The 23,232-nt window shown below is 34.6% G+C and overlaps 2 protein-coding genes across 9 annotated transcripts; one reads left to right on the forward strand and one right to left on the reverse strand.

Moving 5' to 3' along the window:
• Positions 1 to 1,040: 1,040 nt before the first annotated feature.
• LOC110602532 lies at positions 1,041 to 16,325 on the forward strand. Of its 8 annotated transcripts, none has more exons than XR_002485983.2 (26): positions 1,041 to 1,346; positions 1,759 to 1,871; positions 2,001 to 2,127; positions 2,444 to 2,542; positions 2,620 to 2,688; positions 2,781 to 2,915; positions 2,994 to 3,062; positions 4,014 to 4,066; positions 4,185 to 4,344; positions 5,270 to 5,434; positions 6,554 to 6,638; positions 6,758 to 6,991; positions 7,489 to 7,583; positions 7,676 to 7,718; positions 9,024 to 9,181; positions 10,248 to 10,358; positions 11,573 to 11,641; positions 11,757 to 11,900; positions 12,526 to 12,600; positions 12,676 to 12,852; positions 12,986 to 13,071; positions 13,845 to 13,904; positions 14,365 to 14,490; positions 14,611 to 14,724; positions 15,471 to 15,587; positions 15,867 to 16,325. XR_002485983.2 is itself a non-coding variant. In XM_021740069.2 (26 exons), exons 1-26 carry the CDS (start codon positions 1,242 to 1,244, stop codon positions 15,930 to 15,932), a joined length of 2,850 nt encoding a protein of 949 aa, XP_021595761.1. In that variant the 5' UTR covers positions 1,041 to 1,241; the 3' UTR covers positions 15,933 to 16,325. The 8 variants fall into 8 exon arrangements, 6 of the variants coding, with proteins under 6 accessions (XP_021595761.1, XP_021595762.1, XP_021595763.1 ...); XR_002485982.2 differs by having other exon boundaries at positions 13,845 to 13,899; positions 15,443 to 15,587; XM_021740069.2 differs by having other exon boundaries at positions 13,845 to 13,899.
• A 101-nt stretch (positions 16,326 to 16,426) lies between these two features.
• LOC110602533 (SEC12-like protein 2) lies at positions 16,427 to 22,411 on the reverse strand. Its single transcript, XM_021740074.1, has 10 exons — positions 22,021 to 22,411; positions 20,906 to 21,000; positions 20,383 to 20,533; positions 19,387 to 19,478; positions 19,188 to 19,287; positions 18,856 to 18,931; positions 18,429 to 18,549; positions 18,198 to 18,314; positions 18,026 to 18,090; positions 16,427 to 16,811 (listed from the first exon to the last, which is right to left on the reverse strand). Exons 1-10 carry the CDS (start codon positions 22,321 to 22,323, stop codon positions 16,720 to 16,722), a joined length of 1,212 nt encoding a protein of 403 aa, XP_021595766.1. The 5' UTR covers positions 22,324 to 22,411; the 3' UTR covers positions 16,427 to 16,719.
• Positions 22,412 to 23,232: the final 821 nt, after the last annotated feature.

Consider the following 23,232-nt stretch of genomic DNA (forward strand, 5'->3'; position numbering starts at 1 on the left):
TTTCTTCATTAAAATCATAAAAACATATAAAAACATTTTAGAAAACATTTATTTTACCCTTCTAGAAGGCTCCGACATCCGAGAATTCCGGATTCCAATGGAGATTCCACCGGAAGGTAGAAATTCCGATGCCGGGGTCTAGCCGAGTATTACAACTCTTATCCTTTTTCTTTTGTTTGCCAGTGATGTCTAACGGCCTTCCTGCTACAGGGATGTCTGTCACTGTCGTCCAGCTCCATACGTACGATTGTGTCAGTTCCCCTTAGTCATGCCAGGCGGCCATTTAATTCTCCCAGAACGCGTGCAAGAAGGGCTGTGAAAAGACCGGGCCTGCTACCCATCCTTGGGTCCCATCGCGGGGCTGGCTTCAACACAGCAAATTTTGGGCCTGTAGGCAGCCCAGGTCAGCGGACGTCTTCAGGTCCGGTCCAGTGTTGTAGGCAGACTTTTCTTGAGACGCTCTAAATTCTGAGCCGTCCCTGGCTATCATGGGCTCTGGCCTAGCTCCGGAGGGGAAAAGACCCAGCGGTTATTAATAACTATTTATATTGTTTAATTTATTTTAAAAATAAATAAATAAATTTTATTTGACTAAATAAATCAATAATCTTCCTTCTTTTGTTGCTTGTGTTCATTGTACTCTTCTGAGTTCAATCTTTTATTGATAAATTGCTGCCGGAGGAAAGACTAATGTAGTCTGAGAATTAAAATAAGTGTCACAGTGGTTTTAAAAAGACGAATTTACTGAATTTTCTGGCAAAGAATATGACACATGAGAACACCGTACCATTGAAGTGAATTAATAATCAAATTGCTGTAACTTTAATTATTTATATCATTTGGTTTTGGTATTTTTAACTATTTATATTGTTTAATTTATTTTAAAAATAAATAAATTAATTTTATTTGACTAAATAAATCAATAATTTAATTTTATAACCAAAATAAGGTTAAATTATTAATTTTGATAATTACAAGGATCCGATAGTAATTTATCCGAAGCGAGAAGGTGAAATAGTGGAGGAAAACAAGCGGGAGCGTGTAACTTGCAAGCAAAGTGAAGGAAATAAAGGCACGAAAGGAAAAAGAGAAAGGAATTTTCTCCCTCTTTCTCTACTCCCTCGAGTTTTTTTTTATTTTATTTCAATTCAACCGATTTGCTCTCTGAAACTAAGCAGAAAGCATCAGACAACAATTAAGTGCAAAAAAGCAAAAGCAATTAGGTATTTTTCATTTGAGAAATGGACGATGATGTTGTTCAGCGAGTTCTCCAAGAAGGTGGCCGCGATTTTTTTCAACAACCACCCTCAACTTCCTCCATCCTCCAATCCCTTCCTCTCCATGCGGTACTCATCCTTTGCTCCTTTCATTTTCTTATTTTCTTATTTTTTAGTATATTTTCTCTTTTGTTTTTGAAGAATCGTATAGGTAATGAATACTTTGTAAGCGATTCCTCATTGAATCAGGAAGAATATGCCGATAAATTTGGTGGTTTAGTTGAATATCTAGTTGTATCTACAATTTCGCTTTTAGTTTCAATTATGCATTAGTTGATATATAAAATTTATTTATTGTCCCTTTGCATGTCAACTTGAAGTTATATTTTCATGTTTTATAAGATAAATTTTCAAAATGTTTGGATTTTTCCGTGTCCTTGACGTTCGTATTTTATATAATTGAGTTTTAATTTCGCATTATTATAATGAAATTGTTGGGAATGTTATATTGATGTTATATATATACACTTTTTGGGTGCAGTCTTTTGATCGTGGATATTACTTGTTAGTAAAATCTATTCAAGAGCTCAGAGAGAGAAAAGAGGGTCTTGTTACTGTTGGCATTGGTGGTCCTAGCGGTTCAGGCAAAACTAGGTAATTACGCTTATGAATTTGTGTTTATTAACTTTAAAATTTGTTTGGGGAAGATTTCTGCTGATACGAAGGAAATCATTTTCTGTTTTCACTTTCTAATTTGTGTTGTGTATTTGGCGATGTATGAAGCTTAGCAGAGAAGGTAGCATCTGTAATTGGATGCATTGTTATATCAATGGAGGATTATCGGTGCAGAGTTGACGATGGGAATGATTTGGATTCAATTGATTTTGATGCATTGGTCCAAAATCTTGAGGTTTGTATTGTCTTCATGTTTCTGAATTGTTCTCTTCAAAATGTTTTATCCTGGATTAACTGGATTGCAAATGAAAGGTTTATGCAGTTTTGAGTTGACTGTTGTCGTTGTTGTCTGAAATTGTTAACATGTATATTGACCTGACCTGATTATAAGAAAACTATAGGCATACTTGTTGTGGTGGAGACCTTTCTGATCAGGGTCAAAACATATCTCATCAAGGCTGCACTGAACTTGCAATAATGTGCTTTGTTTAAATCTATATACATTTGTTCTTGCACTTACTTATATGGGTGAACTTTTATGTTGAAAATAGGATTTGACAAAAGGTAAAGATACTTCTATACCAGTGTTTGATTATCAACAAAAGAGACATGTTGGTTCAAAGAGAATAAATAGTGTTTCATCTGGAGTGGTAAGTCAGTGTAGGTAGCAGTTTTTATGATTAACCAATGCTGCCAAGTAGTTCATTTCTCTTCATTTCGTTCTTAGGTAATAGTTGATGGTACTTATGCTTTGCATGCAAGATTGCGCTCTTTGCTCGATATTCGGGTGGCTGTGGTAACTTTCTATTTTCTAATCCTAAAGAGTAACTATTTGATTTGAATTACTGGTTGTTGTTTACTTTTTTGGTTATTTATACAATTGATCAGGTTGGTGGAGTTCACTTTAGTCTTCTTTCCAAAGTTCAATATGACATAGGAGATTCTTGTTCTTTGGATTACCTTATTGACAGCATTTTCCCTTTGTTTAGAAAACACATTGAGCCAGATCTTCATCATGCACAGGTTGGTGTTACAGTGTCCTAATGTTTTGAAGTTTTAAGCTTTAACTGCCGGTTCATGATATCTTGGATTATTCTGCAGATTAGGATAAACAACAGCTTTGTCTCCTCATTTAGAGAAGCAATTTACAAGTTGAAATGCAGAAGTGAGGTTTGTACTTATTCTGTAGCCCTTTGTTATTAGTATCCTAACCATTAACATGCATGAGATGTGCCCTTGTTTTTGTTCATAATGAACATTAGCTTTACAGATCAGGTACCTAATGGCTACATGATCTGGTTGAATATTTAGCACACCCTTTCTTAATGCCAATATAAATTTCAATGGTGATGCAACCTTTTGACTATTCAAGATCTACTTGTGCCCATGAAATTTCTTGTTTTCTTTTGCTTTCCCCACACTGTAACTAATAAAATGTATAAAGAGGTATTTCCAGTAACTAAAAGTTTATTTATTGAAATTTCTTTCTTTACATATAAAGTCATATTAAAATTTCTTTTCAAGTTATTGTTTTAGATAGATATTGACTGATGCAGCTGATGGAATAAAAGAAAACTTCTCCTAGAGAGAAGTTTGACATCCATTTGCATTTAGAAGCTAGAACTACTTTCCTCTTACAAAGCTTGTTTCACTTGTGGCAATATGAAGTAGCGCTCTTTGAAGCTTGCCCAATTTTGTTAGGCTCAGTTTGCTGTCTTTGGATCATGGTTTCCAATTGTGCCGTAACTGATGTGTCATACATCTGTTAATACGATGCAGTATATCAACAGAATGACTAAACAAGAATTTTCAAACACGTATAATGTATCTTTTCTTGACAAAAATTTCAAATCAATCTATAGGAGATGAATGCTCTTTTTTTCTTCGCCTTTCCCTAAGTCTAAAATGATAGCATTTACAGGGCCTTAATCAAAGAATTGATGTTCTGTGCTAACGTTACTTGTAAAAGATTCTCTGGAATATTCTTGAATTTCTTGTTACTGCACGTGTCCTTAAGTTTGTTTATCCCTTTTTTCTGTTTAAGATTTGTGGTTAGCTGTTAGTAAAAAATTCACTATTTGCAGTTTCCCCCTTTGATAACATGTTAAACTATTTGGACAGTCTCCAGATGTGTCTGCTTATGCCTTTAAAGGAGCAGAGCCACAAATAGACAAGTGAGTTATTCTCATAGTTCTTGAAACTCTTTTACCATAATCTCAGTACAAAGAAAATCAGTATTTCATTCTCTTAGTTTTGACTGTGATCAATTTTTCACTTTTATGTTGGTTTCAGTTTTATTGAGATGTACCTTAGGGCACCGTCAGCAAGTGAAGAAGCACGAATCAGTGACTGGATTAAGGTGCGGCAATCTGGTATTAGATACTATCTGTCACTCGGGGATCAGAGGATTGTTGACAAAAATTTCATTATCAGGCCAAAAGCTGAGTTTGAGGTTAGGTTTTTCTAACTGTAATTCTAGCACAATGTGGATACTGAAGTTTGTTATCAACATTAAATTTGATTTGGTTCTTATGTTTTACATGTAATTTTTATATCTGAATGGGAAATAGATTTAAACTTGAAATTTTGCTTTTCAGATACTTCAGTTCTTAATGGAAATTGGGGTACTGAATGTAATGCTGATGGTTTCTACTTTAGGCATAAATGTAGACATGCTGTTTTAAAATTTCCCACAAATCTTCAACTTAAAAAACATTACCTGAATCTGCATTTGCTCTGAACAAAACAATGCTGTGGTTCAATACATTATGAAATGAAGAGTGGTTTCTTATTACATTATTATTGACTATCACTTCAAAGTTTAAAGGTACCCTTGATTAGTTCAGATTGTGCAGCAGGTAACTTGATATGGCAATGTGAATAATTATTTTTTATTTATGCATGCTTCACAAGATTACTAAATTTTATGGTACACTATGAACAATCTAATCTGTCAGTTAATCCAGCAAATACAAGCTAAAGATAAAAATGACAATAGGAACAATGCTTAAGGCTCTGAATAATATTCTAGTCTCCATTGAATTGTCTTTGTGGGCTCTGTTCCATGGTAGGCAATTTAATATAGAAATTTGGACCCTGGATTCAAGTTGCAGGCTCTTTTCCTTGCTATAGATGCTGCTATGTTTGTTGAATATGGTAGCAGTCAATTTTCTATGATGATTTTTTAAGTGGTATTTGGGATCATTTTGATTCCTGCTTGAATGCATTTTTCATCATTCATTATGATGCCTGTTTTTGGGCTAACATTATCTCATGACTGTTAATGCGTGCATAGAACTTCTGAAATTAAATTGTCACATTTGTAAAATTTTTTTACTTGTTTTTACTTAACTTTCTATCTCGTAATATGGAGACAGGTTGGAAGAATGACTCTCGGTGGTTTGTTGGCTTTGGGGTATACTGTTGTTGTCAGTTACAAACGAGCATCTACTTCTATTAGTAATGGCAGTCTTTCAATGTCACTGGAGACAATAGATACCCTTGGTGAGACATTTATGGTGCTGAGGGGCATGAATAGGAAAGTATGAATCTATCTTTCTACCTAAGATAAAATCTGGGAGGCTTTAAAATTTATTTCTTTGTCTCTTGATCTGATTTGCTTTGCCAATAGTTTGAGCAAGTAATTGTATGACGACTAGAACTATTTTATCCATTTTGTTAAAAGAAAATAATTTTCTAAAACAATTCTATGAACATGGTGAAAACAATAGATGACTTATTGGCATTGGATGTGGTATTCACAAATTAGATTGTTCCTCCTTATAGAGTTTAATCATTGTTTAGCAGTAGCACAAGCAATGCACATGCACACATATGTCTGCTTGCAGCCTTGTGCACAAAGAAAGAAAGAATAAAAATGTGAAATAGACCAGAATAAAATTGGAAGTGGAAAGAATAGTTTCATCGCTTTTTGGTGTTTGTTAAACTGTCTTCATGTAGAAATGGATGTTTTAGGAGAAGTTTCGTCCTAGCAACATCCACATGAGTGTACCCCTTTGAATTTGAAACGAGGAAACTTGGTGGATTGTTTAGCTAGGTCTCTCATGTAGTGCGCTCTTCATAAAAAAAAATCATACTTGGTGTATGCAGTTCATCAATGAGTTTCTTAATGGGTTATGATTTGGACATGCATGCCAACATGATGGCAGGTCATACAGATGGGCACTCTCAGGTGTTTGTGTTTAAATGCTATGATAAGAGTTCATAAAGCCTTAAACGTGCATATTGTTTTTAATAATGGAGGAGAATTCAAAAATTCCAATTTTAGATCAAGTTGGATCTGCAGGAGTGTTATTCAATTATTGCTTTATGAACGACCATTATTTTGATTCCCAGTTTTTGAAGCTTTTAAAGTTAATTTATTGATGATAGTAAAGTAAAATAAGTTTTAGTTTAAAAAATATAAAGAGAAAATTTTCCCCTAGTAAATTAGAGAAAATTTACAGATTTATATTGAATAGCTGAAAGTAAACTTTAGGCATTGGTGTCATTAAGTATGTTTGGCTTTGTTGTTTCTAATAGCAGCTTTTAGACAAATATTAGAAGAAATTCCTTGGTAATATACAATTGACTTTTGCATGCCAAAGTTGGAGGTGGATTATGGAACAAGCTTACATTTTTGTTATTCATCTATTCTACAGACTGTTGGTGCAGAAGCATCAAGGATGGGTGTGAATGGACCATGGATCACAAAGTCATATCTGGAACTGATTCTCGAGAGAAAAGGTTGGGATTTAGCAACATAACTTATACTCTGGCATCATGGTTATTATATTTAATCTGTGGCTCTGCATTTGTTCTTGTTTTTATAATTGCACTCTTCAATTAGCCAACTCTGTTTGCAGGTGTGCCACGTTTGAGTACGCCACCACCTTTGTCTCATACTTCCATGACTAGTAATCAAGACAGATTGATTGCTGCTCCAAGGCCTATCCGTACTACTCCAAATCTTGTTACTCGGGTTGAGGATCTATCTCAGCCATGGACTCGGTCCCCAACAAAAGCTCAAATGGAACCTGTTGTAGCAACATGGAGATTCATGCCATCAGATCCACCGCATACTGGAAGTTCAGTTGTAGGTAAGTCTCCCAAACCTCAATCTATGTTTGGAAGCAAATCTTGGGAGGAAAGAGAACGGGAAGCACAAAATTTGAAGAGGTGAAAATTATTTTCTCTTTGTTTGGATGAAGGAAAATGAGAGTAGGAAATAATCAAATAACTGGAAAGTTGTTTTACGATGGTAAAATTACAACGTTGCCTTTTCTGTTAAAGTTGAAAATATTGTTGGAAGTATGAAACTTTGTAATTATATGCTCTCAAGTCTCAACCATTTTCCTTGCATGTTTGGGAAGAAAATTTTCTTTCCCATTTTGCTTTCACCCTATTTTCCTCTCTCCCAAACAAGGGAAAACACACTCTTCTTAAACTTTTCCACCTATTCCTTTCTTCCCATTTTCCTCCCTCTACCATAGCATAAATGATTCATCAATTTTCTTTTCCTCTTGTTAATCGAAAGTATTATGGAAATATTGTTATTAGATCTGCTGTTTAGAATTCTCATATGAAGCAACCACAGATCCTTCCTCTTTCAGGGATACCATGAAGCTTGTTCCAATGCCTGATTCATATGACTTGGATAGAGGACTACTTCTTGCTGTTCAAGCAATACAGGTAAGGGCAGAAACATGTTAATAAAAAATCTGATGGGGGATTAATAGTCTACCTTTAAGTATAACGATGCTTTTTTTAACAATTTTTTTCAGGCATTGTTGGAGAGTAAGGGTCCTCCTGTCATAGTTGGAATTGGTAATACATTTTTTAAAGATTAAATCCCTTTATCTTATCTTTTCCCTGTAAAGTTTATGTTTTATGGAAGCACTAACTCATATGTTCCTATGAAAGCCTATATGAGACCAAATATTTATGGTGGATGCTGACCTTATGAAACACAAAATTTGCATGTAATGCATCCAACATGCTTCTTCCTTACGGTGCCTTTTGTGGAATGATGGCTGGTACTTTAACCAGCACTGATGTTCTATGTTTGCTTTGGAAGTTGTTGGACAATCAAATTCTTTCACATCTAAGAAATAAATTGATTTGGAATTGGAGTCCTTGTTGAGATTAAAGAGGCAAAAACAAGATGATATTGAATGTGAAGATAATGAATGGGACCCTTTTTTGGGGACAATAGCGCAGTCTATATCCTTTTTGTGACAAATCGTGACTTCATAATTTGCTTCATAAGTTCTACAACTAGATGAGAGACAATTACTTTATAGATTGGAATAGAAAAGAAAAGGGTGGTTTGTGATGATTATTCAACCCTTTCTATATAAAGAGATAGACCACAAACGGCATGTCTTATGTTAATGACACCAAAAGGGGTATTAAATAAAGATAATTTGGATATTGATGGAATATAATGAAATAGAGCCACTTTGAGGTTCTCTTTGCATCTGATTAGCTAGTTAATGAGGCAATAACTTACCAAAGCGATGATCAATAGCCAGTTTGAGAGGATGATAAGCTAGACTGGGACTAAGACACGACCCTGACTTGGAAGAAAGGGAGGAAACTTCCAAAATGAAGAGGATTAAACTAAAACCCATTGGAAAAGATTCTTCTTCCCTTTTTCGGGAGAAAAGGAGTGTCCAGACAAAATCGGCGAAACAAAAGCAAACATTGGTGAGAGTCCAATGGCCACCCAAAACCTAAAGTATTCCTCCACAAGGCTCGTCCATGGAGGGTGAGTCAGGGCCTAAGATTAGATCGAAAGCTGTTGAATATTCATTGTTTAGTTTTCCTTAACTTGGGTTTATAGGTTACTAGAGGTATATGTAGAGATCTTATGTATTTAGTAATCAAATAGCCGATTGTCTTCTGCTAGGAGAAATTGATGAGTACTCTTACCCTTTAATTTGTAGTTGTTTTAATATCTTATTTGTGGTGATTTCTATTCTAATGGTGTAGAAATGACCCACTTTTAACTATTTTAATTGTAAAAATCTTGTTTAGAAGCAAAATATGAAACATCCAGGAGTTAAAATTGTATTTTGTTTTGATGTTGTTTATCGGTCACACACGCTCTATAATGTCTTCTTGTTGCAGGAGGTCCAAGTGGGTCTGGAAAGACTAGCCTGGCGCATAAAATGGCAAATATCGTTGGTTGTGAAGTAGTTTCCCTTGAAAGCTACTTTATATCTGAACAAGTGAAGGATTTTAAGCATGATGATTTTCGTTCTCTTGATTTATCCTTGCTTGCAAAGGTAAGATGCCATTAGTGGTGTAAATTTGTTTTTTCCGTTCTAGTACCTTTTAGTAATTGTGTTTTTCTTGTCTAACATCTCCACTTGAGAAATGTGATGATGATATTTAAAATGTGAATTCTTTAGTCTCATATGCATAGACCTGACCACTGTCCAGGTTGGTCAACAATGCCCCGATCAAACCTGAAACTGCACCAGTCAAACGGACCCTGAAACTGCACCAGTCAAACGGACCCTGACTGCCTATTAGGGGGAGTTACTGGCTTCCTCCCATTGAATTAGGACCAGAACTGGCCGATTAAAAAAAAAGATATATAATATGTATGTATTAAAAACTTTATATTGGTTAGTTTGGTTCGCTGAAATCTTTTTACTATGTAAACTAAGTAAATCATGTATTGTAAATCTACATTTTATAAATTTATATATTTTAATGTATAGAAGGTTAATATTATTGTAATTTTGAAAAATTCGAACAGGGCCTAATTGGAATGGGATTGTAACCATTTGAACCGAAAAGTCCAATGAACCGGCGATCTCGCCCAACTTGGCCAGGTCTACATATGCATTACTTGACAAGAATACAATGTGGATTCTTGTTATGGAGTTTAGTAGTTTACTTATAGATCTAGATATGGGATGGTGAACATGGAAATGCAGATAAAGATCCTTGCCTGAATTTATCTTGTCTGTTTTTCCACCTTGTCTACCTATGTCACTAGTTAGGGCTCAGGAAGAGTGAACTGAACAATCTCTAAGAAATTTGGGATTTTCTAGAAGGAAAATATTGCTCCTAAATTTTCTCCTTTTTCTTTGGGCCCATAACTGATATATGTTGTGTAAACCTCTTATGAATCTGACCCATGAATGGATCAGCCTTGGAAGATCCCACACAATTCTCCAGTTACTGATTAGAAATGCTGATAATTTTATTTTTTAAGGAATAATAATTGCAGATATTTAGACAGAGAATGTCCCCTAATTTATTTTTGTATTTTTGTTTATTGTTACCTGAAATTTTTTTTTGCACGATATGGTATCCTTCTTATTTGTCATTTGTTTACAGAACATCAATGACATAAGGTGTGGTAGAACTGCTAAAGTGCCTCTATTTGATTTGGAGACTGGTGCTCGTAGTGGGTTCAAGGAACTGGATATTTCTGAAGACTGTGGTGTGGTTTGTTATTTACTTGATCATATATTGTTCTTGAAACTTGCTCTTTTGGATTTGTGCTTGTTAGTTGTTTTTACCACTTTATGGCATTCTAAAATAAAGTGAGAGTCCTTAGGGAGGCAGGAAGGCTACAAGGTGATAAAATCTTATGTGATCAAGCCTTATTACTAGATGATAGTCAACTTTCTGGGGACCTAGAGATTTAATAATTTTTCCTTAACACTTGCATAGTTTCAGATTAGTACGGCACCTTGCTCTCTAATAAGGCATTTGCAGCAAATAGTTATTGCCAGTGGAAGCCTAGTCTTAGATATTCTAGACAAATTAATGGGTCTAGGGGCTAGGCTTTTGCTACACATCAAGAAAATTATCTCTACTCAAGATGAGAGCAGTGGATATGTTTTTCAAACTCTTCATGATATAATAAGGGAGAGAAAGGTGGAGGCATGCTCTACATTTTTTTGTTTTTTAACCCCAATATGGAATTGAGAGGAAAGTAGAGAGAGGTGGAAGAAAGGGAAAAGTGAAAGCTATTTCATTTAATTTCAGAATTTTCTCATATTTTCTAATCTTGTTTCGCTCTGATGAGTATTATTTAAAGACTTTCACGACATAAGTTCTTCCTGAAACTTCATGACCAAGCATGATCTCTGTGAAAATTTCTAAAACTTGCAAGAAACAAGATTATATTTTCTTCAGTAGCAAGATGAATTTCCAACATTTGAAATTGAAATTTCCCTTGGCTCTGCTTACTCCAGATGGTGTTTCATCTGGTTGCTAATTCCATACCGTTGAGGTTATTTGAAGTTGGTGCATACATGGCTTCTGCTTCTTTATATCATTATTGCCATATTCCTGTTGCACTCTTTAGTGATTTTGGATAAAAATTTATTGTAGTTAGCATATGATGGGGACAGGAATCATCATGATGTAAACAATTTCTGAAACATCCAATTGAAAAATAGTAGTAGCATCACTAATTTTATACACCGGGTCAGATCTACTCCCTCTATGTGGTTTAATTGAAACCATGGTAGTAATGAGTTCTACTGAAGTTCAAGCTTCTAAAGTCTAGGCATTTGTATCTAGTATTTATAGTATGACATCTGATGTCGTACAACTAGAAATTTTTTAAGCACTGCTGATTTATGATCGAGTATTGCTGGTTACATTTGTTTAGATGATTCTGAACTGGAATTTAATTCTCATGTGACCAGATTATTTTTGAAGGTGTTTATGCTCTGCACCCAGAAATTCGGGAATCACTTGACTTGTGGATTGCTGTTGTAAGATGATTTTGCATTCTCACTTCCGAGGTTTTTCTTTCCTGTTTGTGAAATGACACATGTACCTTTCTGCGTGAAAACATTTTGTTGTTGATGAGATGATTTGCAAAACTAGGTTGGAGGTGTTCATTCACATCTGATTTCTCGTGTTCAAAGAGACAAAAGTAGAGTGGGGTGCTTTATGTCCCAAAACGACATCATGATGACAGTGTTTCCAATGTTCCAGCAACATATTGAACCCCATCTTGTTCACGCTCATGTTAGTACTTAAAGCTCCTGATCCTTTTATTGTTTTATAGCTTCATTAGTGAATAATGATGTTTTCAAGGTTTTATTTGGTCATTTCAATAATTTTGGATTCACATGCACAGACACACCCATCCATGCAATAATTGCAGATATTAATCTTTCTTGTATGCATAATTATCTCTTGAAAAATTTTAGGACTCTACCATCTAATAGAGAGGATTAAGATCCTTACATCAGCAGCAACAACTAAGTCTAATCCCAAATAACTGTGGGAAAAAACATGTAGTTTTCCAAGAAAAGAAAATTTAATTTTGTCACTGGGAATGGATGCTTATATTAAAGTTCAAGCCATCGGCAAAGTGGACAGTCTGGAATCCATTTATTTTTCATGATGACAATTAACGTTCTTGTTTTGTTTCATCACATTGATTTGTATTCATGTTTGGTGCTGTATTCTAACACTGCATGTGGGTGTTAATCGATGCATTTGTGTGTTTCAGTATAATATTATTTTGTAACATACATCACAGCATTCTTTAATGTAACACTAATTCCTATTATGGTACACTCTTGAACATCTGTTTTTGTGCTTTTATGGTTAACTTTGGTCTTGCAATCCTTTCCTAAAATTTCAGCTCAAAATTCGGAATGACTTTGATCCAGTGCTTTCTCCTGAGAGTTCTTTATTTGTTTTGAAGAGTAACATGCAGGTAAGTGCAATATTGACTTCAATTAAGTTTTATGCTGTAGTTTTCACCTGACTGTCTTGGGTTTGTAAAATGAAGGTAGCTTATCAAGACATTGTAAAAATCCTTGATCCTGCAAAGTTATGCAGATCTCTTCAGAATTTCATTGATATATATTTGAAGCTCCCTGGAATTCCTACTAATGGACAGCTGACAGAGAATGACTGCATACGTGTCAGAATTTGTGAGGGTAGATTTGCATTGCTGATACGAGAGGTTGGTTTGTACATTATCTGTTTGAAGAGTTGATGGTAACATAAACATTTTGTACTTGTTAGTATTTGAACTTCTTAATAAAGTCATGAGTTCTTTTTTAATTATTTTTTATTTTCTGATGAAATTGTGATAGCCAATAAGAGAAGGGAATTTCATCATTCAACCCAAAGTGGATTTCGATATTAGCATTAGTACTGTTGCTGGTCTTCTTAACCTTGGGTAAGCTGTTCAATTATAGCTGAATGCTGTGCTAATTAATGTTATTTTCATTGCCTGGAATACTTATTTTCATCCTTAAACGAGACAAAAGCTACTGTGTTTTTGTTTGAGCTTATTTTTGTAACACTGAATACACAAACTATACATGTATGGCTTTCTGTGCCTCGTACAAGAAAGAGAAGGGAGGAAAGTGATTCTGCATCCAAATCCATTACAACTCTCCTGTTCTGCTAGCCATCCTTTATCTTTCTTTGTTCAAACTGTGGAACATGCAGCAAAATTCATTTGTTACATTCATATCCCAACATTAGCTGTTTTCAAAGTTGCACATTTTTATTAATAGATGGTACCAAAACGATGAACACAATCTTATTGTAGTTGCAGATTCTAAATGTTGCGAAATATGTAGAATAACAAGTGCAGCAGTTTATGTTTGTTGTCACAGGAGTGAATTTACAGTATATTGTGTCCCTGTGCCTTTATATAAGGGCTTCACCATGGTACCTCTTGAGATCCATTTCTTTGTTTATCATCACAGCATTGACGAAATTTTCCATGTTCTGGTATGAAGATGGAGATGAATAATGTGCATCTTCAAGTATTAAATGCATATGTGGTCATAAACATATATCATTCTTGTTAAAACTTTAAATAATTTGCATCTTAAATGATGTGTCGCTGCTGATTAGTTCTGCTTTTTAATGCTTTACTGCTGCTGATATATCTGCATGTAAGCAACTGACATGTTGTGTCTTATTGTTTTATCATGTCAGGTATCAAGCTGTAGCTTACATTGAGGCGTCTGCATTTATCTATCAAGACGGGAAGGTTATGTATGGGGATATTGTTTATTTCTCACTTAATTTTTTTGCGAGCACATCATTTCTTCATGCAGTTGAGCTTGGCTTGTGGCATATAGGAAGTTGGAAATTAACCAGTAATACTATATGGACCTGATACTCTCAATTGATCATCTTGGCTACCATATTTTTGGTTGTCACTATTTTACCAGTGTTCTTGAATCGTTTTTGCCATTATATTGATGTTTATTATATAACACATGTTATTGCTTGTTGGGTATGCTGATAGACTGATTATGCGTGAGTTTTTATAGTGCCTGCACTTCACAGACTTGTTTATCATGCCTTATAATGTATTCTTCTTGATTTTCTTCTGGTACCCCTCCCCCAACTTTTGCCTCTGGTGTTGCATCATTTTATGCGACTTGGTTCTGTTTTCTCATAGCTTGTTATTTATGTAGCCTAAATCTTTAAATTTGATTCTGGCTCTTAGATTCTTGTTGAGGTTGATCATCTACAAGATGCCCCTAGTCCCTATTTACAGATTAAAGGGGTTAATAAAGATGCTGTTGCAGCTGCTGGTTCAACACTTAAACTGGATGGTTCATACACAACTAAGGTTTGGCTTTCAGTGTTTCTTATATGCCATTATCATTGTCTGCTTGTAGTGTTGGCAGTACCTTTAGCAATGGGATAACTTGTGTATTCATTAGTCACTGGCCAACTCTTTTTTAATCAGAGTTATCTACAAATCATTTTGGAGAGGTTGCCAGAAACAGAACAAAATTCCAGAGGGATTCACACGCAGCAAGCTGCAAGATTGCAGGAACTTGTTGAATTCATACAATATCAGGTATGATGAAGGGTGAAAATAAACGTTTGTGTGAAAATTTAATTTTTAGATGAACGATGTATTTTGGAATCTTATGTGATAAAGGGCTGGGATCTCTTTTCACCATGCCTAGGGAGAAGACATAGATCTCATTCTGCCTCTGGTCTTCATTTTCTGTGAAGTAGCTTTGGGTCTATCATATATTTTATTATATGTGATTTCACAAGTTCTGCAGCCCTATGGATGCTTCCCCTGTGCCCTAAGTTTCTGACCATGATATATGACTGCTTTAATGGCACAATACTATGTCCAAAGTGGTTCGTACTGAAGATGTTGGGTTAATTATAAATATAGGTGAAAGAAAATCATGCATCAAAGTAGAGAGGCTAAAACTTTTCCAGATTTCAAGCTAATGGATGAATTAATATTTAAGAAATATTAGCTATAGTATAATGAATCATGACAGTGGTGGCAATGGAATAGCACGGGGAAAGATTTCACCGAAAGAACAGAATTATTTTTCATCGTCTATTAACATGGGATGGTGTCTTCTTCAATTCATCACAGTTATTACTAAAAAACTGTGTCATCCTAAATTATCTCCCAATATTTTTTTCCAACATTCTAATGTCAAGTTCTTACGAGAGGCACATGGAAACAGTTTTGCAATTTGATTTATGGATCCAGTTTGAAATGTTTGTTCCCCTAATATTTAAATTATGACTTGTCAAACGAGAAGAAAAATAATACAGGGACCAAATTGACAGGGAAACAGCTCAGCTTCAGAATCCTCACCAGTTAGGGAGACAGTGCCTATAGAAGGCATAATTGAAGATATGCAGTCTAGAATCAAGAGGCTGGAAAGATGGCAGACCATAAATACGGTATTTCCGATACCTTAAAATGATATATTCAACTGCTTTACATTGGATATCATTTGAATTTGCAATTTCTGTGAAAGTTCAATGCTAGCCATGAGAATTCTCACTGGAATTGGATCATGATCATGATTTCCATAGCCATTTCATCTCTAGTGAGCCAACGATGTAGTTGGAATTGGATATGGAACTTCCTTTTTTCCTTTGGTCAACAGTCTGATATTGCTTCAGTTGAACGGTTTTGTCGGAGTTTATGATAGGCTTTGATGCGGTCATATTTTGCAGGTGTTATGGACTTTTCTAATGTCTGCCCTTGTTGGTTATTCGCTTTATCAAAGGAAACGCCAATAAACAATCTTTTAAATATTCTGCAAGGTCTATTACAACGTAGCAAGGAAAGGTTGCATTTCGCTTTCCCAAGCTAGGCTATAAACCTTCACTTCAACAGGTTCACGGGGGTAATCGTTGGCGATGTTTAGTCTTAACAGGAAATTCTAACCAGAATTGCATGGTTATCTCATCAATTATTTTATGGCGATTTAATATTCATAGCCCAAAAAATTTATGGCTCTTTTTTTGTCCGAAAAAGAGAAAGAGAACGGTGTATCGATTAGTTTCTCCCATTTGTAGAAATATGTATTGGGAGGAATTTGGAATTGCTAACAGAATAGAGCTGCTCTTTGTTGTATAGCTTATTTGATATTTTGATGCAGCAAAAGAAGAAAAAAATTTCTACACTTTCAATTGCGCTCTTGATTCCTGTTCTCGTAGCATTGTTTGTTTGTTTTTTAATAAAAATAAAATAACTAAAACTTCTGCAGTAATTCCCCCCGGATGAGATGGTGTGCAGGAACTCCTTTTGCAATTATCAGAAATAAAAATACGAAAATGAAATAGGTCAAATCAATGCACAAATGGTTAAACCATGAGTATACACAAGAAAGCCTTTGTGGCCATAAGTAAGCTAACCCCACAACCATCTACTATCCACAAGACTACATCGACGTATATTATCATTGTGATTGGACCTTGATAACTTCCAAGTTGGAAGTTATCATTCCAAATCTCGAGTATCTTGCTTTTATGGCATAACACGAGGTAAAAATTCACCCGTTTAACTTGGTGAAGCCATTAAATACTATCCAAGAAAAGCAGCAAGTCCTTTCTTCAGGAAATAAGCAGCAATTGCAAGTAAAATTATGACTAAAATGATCCATAAGCTTAAACCTCCTGCGAAGGAAAATAATAACAGTAAGAAATGTGAAACAGAATTCAAGGCAGGCAAATAAAGGAACGTCCAAGATGGTTTTTCAAATCTATATTACATTTTTAACAAAGTCATCTACATCTGCTCATCTCTAGCAGTTGTTAAAGGTGAGACAAGGCGAGGCACCACCCCCTCGCCCCACCTGATTGAGGCGGGGTGCTTGCACAAAAGCAACACCGCATGCCAGGCGAGAGGCGCCAAAAGTGACGCTTCACTGAAGCAAGTCTTTTTTTCTGTTTTAAAAAAATGCTTTTAAACAATAAAAGAGATATTCTAGGCTCTCTCCGTCTCTTTATCTCTTCCAAAAAGCAGATTTCCTGCTTTCCTTCTCTTTCTCATCGTCTCCTCTCTTTACCGGTGCTGTCACAATAGCAAATCCTCTTTTTTTTTTTTCCTTTTTTTTTTTAATTTCTCTTGCAAATAATATATATATTTTATTTGAACATGTGATTTTTCCTTTAAATAAAATGTTTATATATATATATATATATATATATATATATATATTACCGGTACTGTCACAATAGCAAATCCTCTTTTTTTTTTTTTTCCTTTTTTTTTTTAATTTCTCTTGCAAATAATATATATATTTTATTTGAACATGTGATTTTTCCTTTAAATAAAATGTTTATATATATATATATATATAACAAAATTTTAATTTTATCGCCTTTTATAAAGAAGTCGCCTCGCCTCCCACCTCTCGCCTAAGGCGATCCTTAGTATCACCTTGACAACACAGCTCTCTATCCACGCTTCAAAATCACCATACCTAACATCTTGGAGCCCAAATCTGAAACTTTTGGGAGAATTAACCGCTTTCATATCTGAAAGCGTCATTTTAACACAGCCGTCTCCAGTCCTACGTTAATGCCGTGAGGTGATACACTTCACTTTATTTCTTTACAATGAAATAAAAACAAGTTCCTGAAGACTCGGTGAGAATAGTCTAATGGCGTTGCCCTTCTGGTGAGTGTTACCCTCCTGACTGCTATTAACAGGCCATGCTGAACTAAGTATTTGGCTGCATTGTCTTTTGCGATAAGGCCTCAATCAGAGAGCCCAAAAAGGGTTATAATCTGTTACCAGGTTACTGTGTCTACCTAACCATTGCACTTTAATGCCAAAGGCAGGATATGAGCATTTAACAAAAAATCCGAAGTCTAAAAGTAGATACCGTTTTTCTCGTCCTCAATGGGCGTCACCCTCGCACTTGAGTCCATGGATGCAGACACCAAAGCCCTGCATTCAAATGCCACATTTACTCCCTATTATTATTAGAAGCAAATGAACCCAGCTTAACGTGTTAATTAAAGCAGGATATCATGCAACCATGTTAAAATTCCAACCTTGAATCATGCGAGAACGCCAATGCTGTTACCATGCCAAGGTGTGCTTTTCTAACCACCATTTGAATCCGCATGCTGGCTGAATTTATAATCAGTACATCTCCTTGAACTGTACCCCTGATGTCGATCAATCATAAAGGAATAAATTTTAATGATAGAGGTGCTCACTAAATGAGCTCAAGTGAAAGTAAAAATTAATTAATTAAATTAAATTAAATAAAGATGAAGTACATTGCAAGGAACTTTCCATCAGGAGAAACATTGAAGGAAGAAACTGAATCACGACTGATTTGCTTTGAACCAATCCTCTTCCACGAGCTTGTGTCCCATGTCTGAATACTTCCACCTTTGCCTAGATAAAACAATGTTTATAATGATTAGCACAGAACAGAAATGTAAAGCTTAGCGTCCTAGGACCCGTTGAAAAAAAATGTTCCTGCACAAAAACAATTTACTGAAACAAGTAAAAAACCACAAACTTGTAACAACTTCTCTCTCTAAGACGTCAAGTAAGAGAAACAAAAATGTGTTAGTAAATAATTTCCTTTTAACTAATAGAAAACAACTAAAAAACAAAAACAACACGGGTACCAAATGGAACCCTAACTTGTTTGACATTCTGAGAAAGAGATGATAGCTCTCGGTTATGAATATTAACCTGTTATTGCAGCAATGTAAAGAACCTGGGTCTTATCACTGCTTTGAGAAAATTTGCATGACGCAAAGACCTCATCCTGGAGTAATACAACAATTCAGGTATTCGGTTGATTGAAACTTAAAAAATTTCTCCAATAATGAATTAAATGTTCTACATACAAACCATCTGTTCTACAAACAATCTAAGGTCAGCTTAATCACTGACCGTGCAATTCAAATAGCATACTTCTTCACAAGCTAAGCTTAAAACAATAGCACTACGAATGCCTATTGGCAAGAAGAAACTAATCTCCTTTAACAGTTAGCTCAAGAAATTATAATTCACTGCCTTACATTGTCCTTTGATAAAGAAGCTACTACTGTTGAAGAAGTCATATCCCAAACCCTTCCAGGGCCACGACTTCCCAAGGAGACAAGAAATTTCCCATCAGGGCTGCAACAAAATTCAGTGATACAAGCACAAGTATATTACAAAATCTTCATGCTTACTGGGTCAAGAATTAATGATCTAACTTCTCCACCTTGGCAATACCTGAAACATAAATGCCTTAAGGAAGCATGAGCTTCAGCCTCATTGAGAATAATTTCCATGCTGGGCCACTTGAAAACCCTTAAATAGCCATCCTGTACTGCAATAAATCATAGCATCATATAGCATGCTATCTCAAAAAGGGGACAAATATCTCCTTAACAAAATCATTCTAAATAATAATTAAGCTGATCTTGAAAAAAGTTAGAAGAAAAAAAAAATAATGCTTATTTTTTCATTCAGTTGAACAATGATGACTAGCACTTTAATTGGAGGGTGAGTTTCCAAAAGGCAGGACATTAAGTCTGCCATGTAAGGTGGAAAAAAAAAATACTTACACCTTGCAAGACACGCATGCATACATGAGCATATATCATGGAAGACAGCATCCAGCAAAGAAGAAACAGAATAGACAAATATGAGAACGCATGGTTTGAAGTTTCATTTCTCATGATCCTTTAAGCTAGATATTCTGCAGAAAATTCAATTAAAATGTGTACTCCATGGCCATAATTTTTTTGTACCTGCAGTTTAGTGTTCTTTCCTTAGTTTCCCTCTTAACCTATTACATTAAAGGCCAATGCTTTTATTGGGAAGCAAGCAGTTTCCAATTACCATTCATCTGGTAAGGCCCACAAATTCCTTGATGAGTGTAGGATCAAACAATTCAGATCAGGTACTCCTGGCCTGTCCGATCACAGTCTTGCTTAACCTTTTCTTGACTCTCCATGTTGTAATAGCCTTTGGTTTTCAATATACATCAAGGAGATTTTCTTGTAAAAACTAAACACAACAAAAGAGTCACTAACAAGTTCTTCATGTTATAATTTTTAATGGATTCTAGATAATTTACATGATTTCCATCCTTCATAGGAGTGAAAACCAACTGCTTCTTTTAGGAATAACCCAAATATGAAGAGAGTCTTGTCTTTCCTTTTTTCTTTCTGTGTTAATAACAATATAATAGGTCATACACACACATACATACAATATCTCTACCTCGCCACCAACAGCAAGAACAGAACCATCACTGTTAAAGGCCAATGCTAACTGCTGTCCAATGTCTTCTAGTTGGGTGAGCACTTTTACCGACTCTTTTATATCCAATTTCTGGGCATCATTGTCCTTAACTTCATCCCAGTTGAAAAGTCTAGACAAGCATAGAAAATTAGCACTAGATTAATAGTCCCTCAACACTGCATAGTTCACATTGATTAGGAAAAAAAAAGATCGTATATTGATGAAAATTCAGTTGCCTTGACGAATGAAGTGGACGGAACTTAAATGAAGACCTTGCAGTGTTTATCAGTCACAACCATAAACTTATGTTACAAACATCATGTTTGATTAGAAAGAACAGACTGGATCAGAAAGCCTTATACTGCATAAGAATTTTTAGTTCATATACAAACTATAATATAAGCTTAATTGTGTTTTCCTCTCCTCCAGTAGAGGACTAAATCCAAAGATTTTCTCCTAAAATTTTTATTAAAACAATTTGAAAGCAAAATAAAATAATTACCGACAGCTTTTTGGCAATGCACAAATCAGCCCATCTCCACCTGGGTGAACAGCCATTCTATAAGGCAAATCAGAACCAAGTCCAAGCTTAGCTACCTGAAACAATGATAAGAAAAACAAAAACATACACAATAATGTTATCTCAAAGTACAAGAGAATGAGACAGTTAAATATAATGCTATGAGAATCTCACTGCCATCATAAACAAAAAGGAGAAGCACAAAATGTACTATGTGGTCTGAGCAATTTTTAGTAGGATCATATGGTTTACTTTTTCACATATATGTACCATGTTTAAGTTAGGAAACCACGTCCAACTGGCCTAATGCCGTCTGAAATGTTGACGCAGTGGCAGTATTTTATATGGTGTCAAGTGTCAAGTCAGCAATTTTGCTAATGAATCAGATGTTAGCACATGGTACCTACTTGTGAAAAGTCAAATCACAATCAATACCTTACTAGGCAAACCATCGCCTGACATTCTCCGACAGATTTAACACTACTAAAACAAATATCCTCAAAGAATAGACCATTAAAAAGAATTTTATAACATCCTTTGGTCGACCAACTCCAATTGAATTAACAGATAAATTTTGCATCAAAGAAAAACCAGAATTTGCAGCGTAATTGCCACTACGGTCATCAAAATTTGTAGGTAAGCCAAAAAAAGAAAAAACTTTGGCTAAACTGGTTCTACGCTATAATAATCAATGCAGAGCTGGATTATAGATCAGCTGCTAAGCCACAACATAGAAAGAAATAATGATATGAGCAAGAAAACAAATATTTGAGAAGTCCTGGAAATCAGCTAAAGACGCAAATTTGAAACGATAATATCACGGTTCCAATGCAATTAGACAAGTGCAATGAGAAGCAAAGGCCACGTAGATCCTAACCAGCTAAATTAAATGAAAAAGCCATATAAATCCTCAGTTTCCATAAATAACCAATTGAGAAAGCCAGCTATTTTTATGTTTTAGCTTTCAAGCAGAAAAACAGCAAGAAATCCGAATATGCAGAGGTATATTTTAGCATAAATGCACTTCAGTTGTCGAGATAAGATACAAATATGAACACGGATTGAATTCTTTATATTGCTTGAAAATTTCAACATACAGGCTGGGCAGAGAGAGAATTGGAGGCGAAATCGAAATGAGAGAGAACGATAGCGTTAGGGATGCCGCTGCGGCCTTCTCCGCCACCACCGGCAAGAACGAGGTAGTATTGATCGGCAATCTCCTGCTGAGATGCAGGAGGTGGATTTTCCTTGCCTGAATCTTCATCTTTGTCGTCGGGATGATGAGGATCCTGAGGTTGAAGCTTGGATCTAACTTCTTTGTAGGGAACCCAAGCAGCAGAGTAGAAGGGGACGCCGTATTTTTGCAAGCTAGGAGGGTCCGGCTTCTTGCCCTTTCCCATTGCCTCGTCGAAGAGACCAGCCTCTTGAGTTCTGATTCTAACGAAGCCCGACTGGTGAATCACTTCACTGCTCTCACTCGTCTACATTTTGAAGAATGAAGTAAATACTTAAATTAAATTTTAATTTTGTATTGTATAAATATAATAATTTATAAGTTTCTCATATTTAAAATAAAAATAATGTTTTTAGTCTCTTAAAAAACATTAAGGCCGTCTCTAAATGTTTATTTTAATAGAAAAAATTAAGTGATATTTCTTTAGTTTCACTTAATTTGAAAATTTTCATAAGGATTTAAATTTTTTCTATTAATTTTATCATTTGAAATGTAAAAAAAATATATTTTTTTAACTTATAAAATTTTTATTTTAAAAAATAAAATTAGGTTCATTTAAATTTTTTCTTTTGTAAAATAATAAGACAATATGAATTTTTTTTCAATCAATTTAAAACTTTTTACTATTTAGAGAAACAATTAATTTTTATTAGATTTATTAAAAAAAATTTGAACATTTATTATTTTTCACATTTATATTATAAACTTAAAATTTTAATTTCACCTTTGTTTCAATCTTAATCATTTGCTTTAATCACTTTTGATTAAAAATTTTTTAATTCACATATTATATCATCTAGGATTATTTCTTTTTAAAAGACTTAAAAACGAATATAAAAATTCAAATATTTATTATAATTTATATTTATATTCAAAATTTTAAATTTTAAATAATAAAATTAAAACTTTTTCAATTTATTACTATGGCTAAATTAAATTTGAAAGGTTAATATTAAATTATAATATAATTTTTAAAATTTTTTATTAATAAATATATAGTCTTTTAATTTAAATTTTATATTGAATATACATTTATTTATATTTATCATATGTAATATTAAATAAACAATTATTA

Source organism: Manihot esculenta, chromosome 15 (assembly GCF_001659605.2).
Source record: "Manihot esculenta cultivar AM560-2 chromosome 15, M.esculenta_v8, whole genome shotgun sequence".
NCBI lineage: Eukaryota > Viridiplantae > Streptophyta > Magnoliopsida > Malpighiales > Euphorbiaceae > Manihot > Manihot esculenta.

Bases quoted from the DNA above. Each gene is read 5' to 3' on its own strand.
- LOC110602532 (XM_021740069.2), top strand. From the start codon at position 1,242: ATGGACGATGATGTTGTTCAGCGAGTTCTCCAAGAAGGTGGCCGCGAT. The intron at 1,347-1,758 runs GTACTCATCCTT...TTTTGGGTGCAG, and splicing joins AATCCCTTCCTCTCCATGCG to TCTTTTGATCGTGGATATTA. The intron at 2,543-2,619 runs GTAAGTCAGTGT...TTTCGTTCTTAG, and splicing joins ATAGTGTTTCATCTGGAGTG to GTAATAGTTGATGGTACTTA.
- LOC110602533 (XM_021740074.1), bottom strand. From the start codon at position 22,323: ATGGGAAAGGGCAAGAAGCCGGACCCTCCTAGCTTGCAAAAATACGGC. The intron at 20,534-20,905 runs GTAATTATTTTA...ATGCTTGTCTAG, and splicing joins GCATTGCCAAAAAGCTGTCG to ACTTTTCAACTGGGATGAAG. The intron at 18,550-18,855 runs GTTAATATTCAT...TGTTTTATCTAG, and splicing joins TTACATTGCTGCAATAACAG to GCAAAGGTGGAAGTATTCAG.